Source organism: Ursus maritimus, unplaced genomic scaffold (assembly GCF_017311325.1).
Source record: "Ursus maritimus isolate PB19 unplaced genomic scaffold, ASM1731132v1 scaffold_8, whole genome shotgun sequence".
Lineage (NCBI taxonomy): Eukaryota > Metazoa > Chordata > Mammalia > Carnivora > Ursidae > Ursus > Ursus maritimus.
In genome coordinates this window covers 78,858,963-78,869,618 of record NW_024426996.1, presented here as the reverse complement: position 1 = coordinate 78,869,618, position 10,656 = coordinate 78,858,963, and the positions used below count along the sequence as shown (strand labels likewise).

Sequence of the window (10,656 nt, the reverse complement as noted above, 5' to 3'; positions counted from 1 at the left end):
CTTTACTCCTTGGGGGAACGTGACCGTCATGAGCCCCAAGGCTGAATCGCAGTGTGGCCCTTTGTGAATGTGCACTCAGGCACAGAAAGGCAGCCTGAAGTCATCAGACCCGCTGTGTGCCCTTAGCTGAGCAATGAACCTCTCTGAGCCTCTGAGAGCTCATCTGTACCAAAAGAGACCCACAGTACCTGCTGTCCAGGGACCGCTGAGGACAGCGTGGGAACCCTGAGGGCAGCCCTGGGCCCGCGGGAGGACTTCGCAAACGCTCGCTGCGATGATCTGTATGACATCTGTGCTCGTAGCTCAGCCACCACAGCAAATAAGTCCCGTAACCCGGTGGCTCCAACCACAGAACAGGATTCTCTACCCATCTGGGAGGCTGGGAGCCTGAGAGCCAGGTGCGGGCGGGTCTGGCTCTCCTGAGGCCTCCCTCCTTGGCTTGTAGTCTTCTCCTGGGTCCTCACGTCGCCGTCCCTCTGTGCGTGTCTCTGTCCTAATCTCTTCTTATAAAGACACCCGTCAGATTGGATCGGGGTCTGCCCTCGTGACCTCATTTTACCTTACTCACCTCTGTAAAGACCCCATCTCCAAACACAGTCCCACCTGAGGTCCCAGGGGTTAGGGCTTCAAAATACGGTTGTGGCAGGACCTGATTCAGCCCATGGAGCCGTCACTGTCATGAAAGATCTTAGTTATGTTTCCTGTTACTTCAGCGAGATAAGGTCTGTGGAGCGCGCAGCGGGGGACCCAGCATCCGTGGCCGCTAGCCTGTGCTGACCGCTCACTAGGTGAGAGCTCCTCTTTTAAACGAACTGGCATTTGTCAAGGACTGAGGTACTGCCGTGACCGTGCGATGAGCAGTGACGCTGGCCACGGTGGTCACGGCTACTTGAGAGGCCCCGTGACCGTCCATAGTGCCGCTTACGGGTGTGCGTTCGTCCGAGGCGGATGGTCTGAGCTTAGATAAACTTCCCGTTCGGCCCATATGGGTGCCCTGGATTCCAGTTTTACACAGAAGGCCCCGAGCAAGCTACTTTCGTCCAGTCTCCCCAGTCTGAACCACCAGGTCTTCGCATGACACGATGGAGGTACGTGAGTGCTCCCCGCACTCCTCCTCTACCTCCCCCTCCTCCTTCCTCCCAGGGTCGCTGCACCCGCTTCTCAGATGCCGCTCAGAGACCCGCGGAAATCTGTCTGCATTACAGCCGCGAAGCCTCGGAGCCCCACCCAAGAGCACACACGTCCCATGGCAACACGTGGGCTCCAGGCGCTGTGGCCAGAACCCAGCCTGGACACGTCTGCCCTCCTGGGCACCAGGCAGGCCACAGGCCAGAGCACCTGGCTGTCCCCCCCCAAATCAGGGTGGGGTGAGCACCCAGTCGGCGCACATCCCCGGAACTCCTGCACCGAGGAGGCGTGAGTCTGGCGAACAAGCCCTTCCTCTCTCAAGGCTCTGCCCTGCTTTTTCTTTCGTCTCTCTGCCGCGATCTGTGGTTGGCCCACTGCGCGCCTGACCCCGTGCTCTGTGCGGGGCCTCGGGAGGGTGGCCCTCCTCCCCGTTGTGGCTTGCAAGGGTGCCAGCGGCCCGGCAGCCCGGTGGTGCGGGAGGACGTGGACACCATACGCTATTCAACCCGCCGGAGTAGCCCTGCTGCTACCGTGCCGTGCACCCCGTAGGTCTCTCTGCGCTGTGTGTATTTTTTTTCCAAATGAGGTCATGCTGCACATATTTAACCTTTCTGCAGCACGGCAGTAAATCAGTAATGAGGCGTAGCAGAAAATGAGCATTATTCCACTACGGTGTATTATTAGTGACACTTACTGTAACTAGGTGTCGATGGCCGTGTATTATTATTGTGTATCATGCTGGACGGAGTATGGGAGAGAAAATAGGGAAGAGAAATCACAAGAACATGTAGACGTCCCAGTGGCCTTCTGCCAATTAGAGAGCCTAGCCCGTTGTCACGGCAACCACCCCAAGGCCGGCAATGGGAGGAAGTGGATCTGTGTGCCTCCCGAGCAGGACAGATGCTGGGGAGCCAGGAGCTGAGCCCTTGTCCAGGGTGGGGGCGGGCAGTATCGGTGCCCTCGAGCCGCCTTTCTGATCCCTGCTGTTCAGGGATCAGCAGGGGCTAACCCAGGTCAGGACCCACCTCGCCAACCGCGCATAGTGGGGCTGACAGCCACAGGGTCCGGGGCAGGGAAGGGGGTCCACCTGCACAGGGACCGTGAACGCAGGCCTCACCCAGCCCCTCATTCCACTGTCAGCATTTGATGATCGTGAAATCCAGAGGGTGGACAAGACCTGGGTGGTGTTCTCGTCTTGTAAAACGGCCCAGAGAATCCACCTGATTTTACCAAATGCCCCACGGATTTTATTTCAATTTGGCAAGCACGCCCCAAGGGACTTGCTGTGCCAGGCATGGGGTTAGGGAGAGACTCTGTAATAAACCAGAGTCATGGACCCCCAGGAACCACTCGTTCCAGAGAATGGGAGACTTATGTGCCAACCCACATCAGCACCTTTACTTAATGGAGACAAACATCCAAGCCAAATGGTGGAGGGGAGCAGGGCCGGTCTCTCAGAGAAGGAGGCCTAGGCTGAGTCTGGAAGAACCAGAGGGTGAGTGGGCAAAGAGGCCTGAGAGGGAGAGCAGCCGGAGGCAAGCCTGCGGGCTGCAGGTGGCCGGGGAGCTGTAGGGAGCTCGGCTGGGTAGGCAGCATGGGCAGAGGAGTGAGTCTCTAGGTTAAGCAGGTGCACAAGGGCCCCCGAGGAAGAGCTCAGAAATTCTGATCGGGGCCCATCCTGACTACAAACGACAAACTTCGGATTGGAACTCAAGTGTGCTGAATCGTGCCCAGGGCTCCACAAGGCTGAGTCAGAGGTCTGAGACATCAGACGTTCCCTCTCTCAAATGGCAGCGTCTCAAATGGCAGCGTTCACCCCAAGAGCACCCACCAGCTCATAAGAGCCTTGGAGTCTGGTGGTCAGGAGAGGCTTCCTAGGGGAGGTGGGCTGGGGCTACTGAACCTGGGGCTGAGCCGGGCATGCTGGGGGCACAGGGAGGAGATACCGCAGGGGGAGCAGGCCGGGAATGTCAACCCTGCATTTGGGGAGCGCAGCGAGGGCTTGCATCACCCCCCTGGAGAGGCTGCTGGAAGATTCGAGCTGGAGGACGCTGTGCTGTAGCTGGGGATCCAGAGCAGCCTCTGTGGGCGATGTGTGAGCAGCGCAGGTGTGGCAGGGACGCCCCCGGAGGCTCTTGCCGGGTGTCGGTGTGAGCAGTGAGGGCCTGGACCAGAGCCACCTGGGCTGGAAAGAGACAGCTCGTCCCACAACAGAGAGGAGTGTGGGCCCATGCTGGCCCTGGCCCGGTCACTGCGGGGCCTGGGGTTGTGCAGAAGGTTCTGTCGGGATCCAGGTAGAGCCAAGCTGGTGGGGGCAGCGTGACTGCCAGCTTTGCCTACGGCCGGCAAGGCCAGGCTGAGCTTAATCCTGAGGGGGGCGTGGTGGGAGGAGGTGACCACGCATGTCCACTCCCGGATAGATGGGAACGTTGGCACCCACAACAGGAGCACGGGGACTGACACGGATGGTCACCCCTGCTGTGACAGCTGAGGGTTGTGCGTGTGGTCCTGCCCAGCTCGGGGCCATGTTTCAGCCTGCCACGTGCCCCCAGCCGCCCCCGCAGCCAGGGAGGAGCGGCAGGTGGGGGCAGCAGCTCAGAGCAGTGGGGCGATGCAGAGGAAGGCCAAGTCACAGGAGAGTGAGCGGTTGGGGGGCCCTCACCTGAGCAAATGGAGTGGCTCTGTGTGCGTCAGCCGTGAGCACCTGCCGTGGGCTGTATGTGGTCCTAGCCCCACCTGAAGACCTACCCCAGCCAGCCCGTCAGGTGCCAGGCCCTTTGCTGCCATATCTCAAGTGGTCAAAATTGCCGAGTGTGTGTGCAACCGCGTGTGAGTGTGGGTATGTGTGTAGGTGTGTAGTGGTTTGGGTGAGTGTGATTATGTGTGCAAGTGTGTGCTATTACACGGGAATTGTGTGCATGTATGGGTGTGAGTTTGGGGGTGTGAATATATGTGCCGGTGTGTGACTCTGTGTGTACGAGCAAGTGTGTGGGCATGAGGGGTGTGAATGTGGATTGGTGTGGGAGTGTGTGTGAGCATATGTGCTGGTGTGCAGTGGTGGGTGAGAGAGGGAGTGTGTGGTATCTATGCGAGTGTGGGTGTGTGAGAGGGTATGGACATATACAAGTTGTGCAAGTGCGTGTGCTAGTGTTCGGCAGCGGGAGTGAGTGAGTGGGGAGAGTAGCTCTGTCGTAGGCACGTCGTCTATGTGCGTGTGCATACGTGTGCACCAGTGTATACATGGTGCTTGCATGTGTGTGTACAGACATGCACTCGCTAGGGACATATTTAAGTGCATGCCCACATGTGCATGTCATGTGTGTGCATCTGTCTTATGTGTGCACATGCGTGAACATGTGTGTTTGCGTGCAGGCACGTGTGTATGTGCTTGCGACTTTCAGTGCCTACATGTGCCATTTGTGTATGCACATGTTTTATGTATGCAGGCATGTGTGTGCACGTGTGCTTGTGTATGCATGTGTTTTCATGTGCCAACTGCATGTATCCACACATGGGTCTCTGTGTGCACATGCATATGCATGTTGTATGTGCCGATATGTATGCATCCATGTATCCACGTGCACGTATACACACGTGTGCATTCGCATCTGTGCATGTTTGCACGTGTTTGTGTGTGTGCACGCATAGATGCATGTAGGTATGTTTAGGCCATGGGCTGAGTCTCGCTGTCTGCTGGGCTCTGTGCCAGGAAGGTGACAGGCTCTACCTCTTTGACCCTGGGGCTGTCCTGTGCAACCATCTGTCCCACTCTGCAGGGAGACAAGTAGAGGCTTAGAGAACACACTTCCTTAGGAGTGTGTGGTCTTCCATGGTGGGGCTGAGGGACCCAGGCCCATGTGACCATGAGGCCCCCCGCCGTGTGCCTTTGCCTCTTCACCCCATTTCACAGAGCGTGGCTCCTGGGCTGGGCCCCGCTGTCCACAGGGCTGCCGGAGCACCTGCTGCCCCTGGTCTGGGAGTCTACAGTGCCCTCTGCTCTCTCTCCCAGGCGAAGCTGGGCGATGAGATTCTCGACTACAGGGACTTGGCTGCTCTTCCTAAAAGCAAGGCCATCTACAACATCGACCGCCCCGACATGATCTCCTACTCGCCGTACATCAGCCACTCGGTGGCGGGCAGGCAGAGCTGTCACGAGGTATGGCCCCCGTGGCAGGCAGTGTGCCCACGGCAAGGGCCCTGTCTGCTTCCGCCCCCTCTGACCCTCGGCCTCCTGTAATCCCGTCTGATGGCCTCTGTGCATCCCCTTTCAAGAGGCTCCAAGGGCTCTGCCCCCACCCTTGCGGGCACAGGTGGCCCCTGAAGGGGTGAGTCTGCAGGGTCTCCTTCAATGGGGGAGGGGTTAGGAAATACGCAGGGTGGAGGAGAGCTGCCACCCTCAGAAGCTGGCCTGCCCCCCTGTCTCGTGAGTCCCGTGCGTTGACCACCTGTTTGGACCACACACGACGGATTCCCTAGTGTTCCACGGGCGTGTCCCTCCCCAGTGACTCCGTTCTCGCGGCTCCCCTCCAGCTCACGTGGAGTCCGATCCTGATGTTCCCTGCTCTTTGGTGGTGTTGAGACTCGAGTGTGGCTGTGGGTACCTGGGATAGATAGGACGTGCAATTTGCCAGCTGGTGGCCTGAGCCCGTGTGCCGTCCACGTGTGGGTGGCCCAGCATAGGCGCACCCCCAGGGCAGGAAAACCCAGGACCTTCATACACATGTGTCCCCGGGCCTTCCTGTCTGCTTCTCCGGAAATGGGGCTGAGTCTCAGGGCGCCATGCTCCGTGGGCTGCTGTCACAGAGGCTGGGCCCTGCCGCAGACCCCGAGGCAGGGCAGGAGGTGACAAGGACCCCACTTCCCTTGCTCAGCAGCCAGCAGGCGCCCCTCCTGGCTGCCTCCTGCCACAGGGGTCACCTGGGACCCAGAGGATCTGGGCGACGAGCCCCCTTAAGAGGCGGGACAAGGATGGGTCCCAACCTGCCCCGACCTACCACGTGCCCGAGCTGTGCGTGGGGCTTTATCATCCGGCGTCTGGTCTGAGCGCCGGTGGACAGCACCGCACAAGGGTCGGAGAGGTCCGCTGGCTTGGCCAAGCTCCCCCAAATGGTCAGCGGCAGAGTCGAGACAAGTCCAGGCCTCTTTGCCCCAAAGATCACCTGCTGTCTGTTTCCGTAACTGCCCCTCAGGCTTCCTCTAAGCCACGGGAGCCAGAGCTAGAGGCCTGGGTTCAAGTTCCCGTCCCCGCGTCGGCAGCCCTGGGCCACCCCCCCACCCCCGGTTGGAGCCTGAGTTTCCTGTGCAGACTGGCTCACGGCGCCCTCAGCCACGTGTAGTGCCGCTGTGAGTGCCCTGGAGCCCTGGGGCCAGGGGGCGCCACACATGCACGTGGGTGTGGGGCGTTGTCACCCTCAGTCCTGCTCCCAGGGTTCCATGAGTGTCAGCAAACACACAGAGCCCAGCATTGTGTGGCACATGCCGACTCTGAGCCACACAGTCTCTGATGCCCCTCCCCACCCAGTGGTGCGCTGTCTGTGAACCACGGGTGCGTCCCTCCGTCCCCTGGCGGGTCACACTGCCACGGCTGAGTGGGTCACCACCGTGCGGGTCGTCACCCACCCCTCAGGCCTGCTCACTCTGTGTGGACACTGGACTTTCCTGTGTATCCGTGGCTCGTGGCCCGGCACCGTAGCAGCAAGTGTCCTGGGTTGCAGATGAGGGCACGAGGCTCAGGGGATAGACATGCTGGGCCGGGTGGCTCACCAAGGCAGAGGTGGGACTTGGGCCGGGGCAGCCCTGGTCACTGTGGCCTCCACACTGGCTCCTGCATCCCCCGGGGGTGTCAGAGTCCCCTCGCTCCCCAGTCTCAGGGCCTCGAGTGCTCACCCCTCTCCCGGCCTTGCCACACGCTGGCTGGAGCCTGTGTGGTGGTCTCCATGGGGACCCTTCTGTGGGCAAATGATGGAGTGGGGACATGGAAGCCCCAGAAGGAGGGTCAGGCACTGAGCTGAGCAGACGCTGGCCTCAGGCCTGGACGGCTCTGCCCCCTCCTCTGGGATGTCAGCCTTCCGGCAACTGGCCACCAGTGCAGGGGTGCAGCGGGGAAAAGAACAGCAGGCTGGATGCTTGGGGACCTGCTGTCACTTCTCTGAGCCTCAGTCTCCCCTTTAGTGAAAAGGGAAAATTAGGGGACTCCTTCCCTTTCCATTCTGCGGGGAAGGGGAGCCTCAAACCCTGAGGCCCCGAATGGCCCTCCTTTCTGTGGGCCCCTCGTCTCTCCTTTCTGGAGAAAACCAAGGCTGCCGGGCTCAGAGGATGTCGCCACCCCACACCCCGAACTGATGGTCTTCCTTTTGGAAAATATAACCTCGTGTGAGAGCAGTGGACGTCAGGGTGGGCTGTCGTGGAGGCACACTCCAGGGTTGGCCTAAAGAAGTGTCCTGGGGACCCCTGTCTTGGGATGCCATAGACTGTATTTCTCCAAAAAGAAAGTTCTGGAATCCTGCGTCGTGTCTCATGGGGTTCCTTTCCCGTTTGGAGGAGGGTCTGGGCGTGAGGACATGTCTGTGCCCTGTGCTGTACTCCCCCCCCCAAGTGACCTAACAGGCCGCTCTCTGTGTTGTATCCACAGTCCCCGCAGGTACTCTCGCCAACGCCGACGGAGGTAACTGCCTGACCCCCAGCCAACACCCCCTCTTGCTCATGCTTCTGCCGCCCGGGTTATAAACATAGCCGCCCACGGCACCCCTAGGAGGGCCTCTGTGGCTCTGAGCCCATGGTCCTCAGTGGCCTGAAGTGCCGTCCTGGGTTGGTTATTTTTATAATCACGTCTCATCTGCATGCTTCCATGGTGCACCTTTCGGCCCTGCCGTGGCGACACGTGGGACATGGCCCTCTCGAGGTCTGGCTCCTGGCCTCCTGTAGAGCAAACACCCAGGAGCCTGGGTTAGCCTGGGCCCACCTCGTGCTCCTCTGAGTGGGACATACAGGGTGCCCAGATCCTCGCAGGTGAATATTCCGAAAGCATTTCTCTATCAAGTGGCATTTATAGCCTGCAGCTCTGTCTTCCTGTTTCTCAGAGCCACTCAGTGGTATGGGCAGGTGCCAATCAGACTCCAGTCTGCATGGGCATTGAAACTTCAGATCCAGGAATGTGCCAACCAGACCGGGCAAGTGGCCATCAGTGCCGAGTTTCGAAAACCACATGTGGCCGGCCAGCCCCCCGGCCAGGCTAAGTGAGGAGGCAGGATGCCGTGGGGTGGAAGCTGGCCCATGGGGCTGTGCGGAGGGTGCCCAGACATGCCACCACTCCTGGGGACAGAGTGCCCATTGCCATGGGTGGGACGGGCCAGGTGGGCTCAGGGTGAAGCCAGGTGATGGCTGGCGGGTGCGATCCCAGCATGAGGGCTGGCCTGAGCAAAGTGTGGAGGTGGGAGCATGGGCAGGCGTTGAGGACAGTGCTCGGCTGGGTTTGCGGAAGGACAGGCTTTAGGAGACAGAAGGTTGGCTCAGAAAGCATGAGAGCCATGAGCGCCAGACCCAGACTCTCCCCTCTCCTGTGCTCATCTCTGTGCTGGCCTCCAGGGCAAATCAGCAGCGTCCACCCCACGGTGGGCTGCCGGGCTCGGCTATCTCAGGACTCTGGCCAGCGTACCCAGCCATGGCGGGCCCAGCAGCCTGCACTTCCCCCACACTGCCATGTCATGCCATCTCACGCCACCTGCCTCCTGCTCTGACCGTTCCAAACTATTGCTCATCTCACTTGAATGGAGTCTTGTGGGCCTATGTTTGTGGGTCTGACTCAACCGGGCCTCTGGGCCTGGGAGGGGTGCCTTCCTACTTCCCATACCTGGGAGCCCCCATTGTGTGGGAGAATGCAGAATCTCACGGTTCTCAAAGATCTCAAAAAGGACCTTGGGTGCTGGGAAGGGTGGGGCAGGAGGGGCACTGAGGGGCACAGGGGGAGCCAGGTGCCTTCATCACCTCCTCGGGAGTCCAGCCATAGGGAAGGCCTGTTGGAGACTCTGCCCTCTGGGATCGGGGGGTGCTGGGGCCGTGCTCAGGCCACAGAGAGTGTTGGCACAAGGCCAGGCCCCTACCTGGCTCTTTAGGGGGGCCCTGGCAGGAGCAGAAGATTTCGTCCTGGGGCCACGTTGAGTCAGCCTCTCTGGTCCAGAGGGCGAATGTCGGGAGGAGGGTGCATATGTGTGTTGAGGGGGCGGGCAATGCCCTCCACTCTGCTGTTTACCAGGCTGTCTTCCCTCCCAGGGGGACCAGGATGACCGCTCGTACAAGCAGTGCCGGACCTCCAGCCCAAGCTCCACCGGGTCGGTCAGCCTCGGGCGCTACACCCCGACCTCACGGTCGCCCCAGCACCACAGCCGCCCAGGTACTTAGCCCCATGGCTTCTTTGCCCCGGTCGAAGCCATACTTCTTGTTGCTTTCCCTCTTCTGACTCTCTTCCTTTACACAACTGGAAAAATGACAGGCCGGGTGTGGGATGGCCAGCGAGTGATGGGAGAACCTGGCCAGGTCACGTGTCCACGAAGGTTGGCCCCTTGTGTTGGGAGGAGAGGACCGCTGCAGAGGCAGCCGGTTACCCTGCTGGTTAGAGGAGCCGGCCGGTGAGACACACAGGCAGCAGCGAGCGCTTAGAATCTAGCTGATGTTTCGGTCGCAAGAGACGTCAGGAAGCTAAAGGAGCATAAATGTGGGAGCCCAGAGGTCCATTAGTCCCGGGCTCTCGGGGTCTGGGAGGGTTTGAGCTGTGAGGGCAGTACCGATGGCCAACAAATAGAATATCTGATGGCACTCTTCCCCTGTAGCCGGGTTGGTGGCCCTGAAGACAGCCATCCCTGTGGGAACATTGGTGAGGTTTACCGCCCCCTCCCGGGAGGGAGACACCCGGGGCAGGTGCCCTCTACCCCCAGCCCGCCTCCTTCCCTGCCTGGTGCCCAGCTGTGTACTGTTCACCCTGAGCTTCGAAAACTCATCGTTGCCCTCGGTGTGTCACAGCCCCAGGGACACTCCATGCACACACTGCCTTTGTGAGGGATTTCCCAAGCTTCTTCCTCCTTGGCCAGCCGCTGCATGACTCCATTTCCACGGCCACAGGCTACCGCTCTAAGTTCCGCAGCCTCGTGGAAAAATCAACTCATTCATTTGCAAAGTTATTTTCATTGACTCCCTGCAATGTTCTTGGAACGTCCTGCTCAGTAAGTGGAAAGTGGATGAATGAGTGAGCGAGTGAGTGAGCCAGGGAGTATGTGAGTGAGCAAGTCCGTGAGTGTGTGAATGAATGAGTGCATGAGTGAGTGAGCCAGTGAGTGCGTGAGTGCGCGAGTGAGCGAGTGTGTGAGTGAGCCAGTGAGTGTGCGAGTGTGCGAGTGAGTGAGTGAGTGAGCCAGTGAATGAATGAGTGCATGAGTGTGTGAGCCAGTGAGTGTGTGAGTGAATGAATGAATGAGTGTGTGAATGAGTGAGTGAGTGAGTGAATGAGTGAGCCAATGAGTGTATGAATGACTGAAT

The 10,656-nt window shown here is 59.7% G+C and overlaps 1 protein-coding gene across 9 annotated transcripts in view; it reads left to right on the top strand.

The window, feature by feature from the left end:
* ABLIM2 (actin binding LIM protein family member 2) overlaps positions 1–10,656 on the top strand; it is a 143,737-nt gene that overhangs the window by 88,062 nt on the left and 45,019 nt on the right. For 5 of the 9 annotated variants that reach the window (XM_040625371.1, XM_040625369.1, XM_040625376.1 and 2 more), the window contains exons 10-12: positions 5,138–5,284; positions 7,760–7,792; positions 9,397–9,517. In XM_040625371.1, coding sequence (XP_040481305.1) covers positions 5,138–5,284; positions 7,760–7,792; positions 9,397–9,517 — 301 coding nt within the window. The remainder of the gene's footprint in view (positions 1–5,137; positions 5,285–7,759; positions 7,793–9,396; positions 9,518–10,656) is intronic. The other 4 variants (XM_040625373.1, XM_040625370.1, XM_040625377.1 and 1 more) reach the window with 1 other exon arrangement.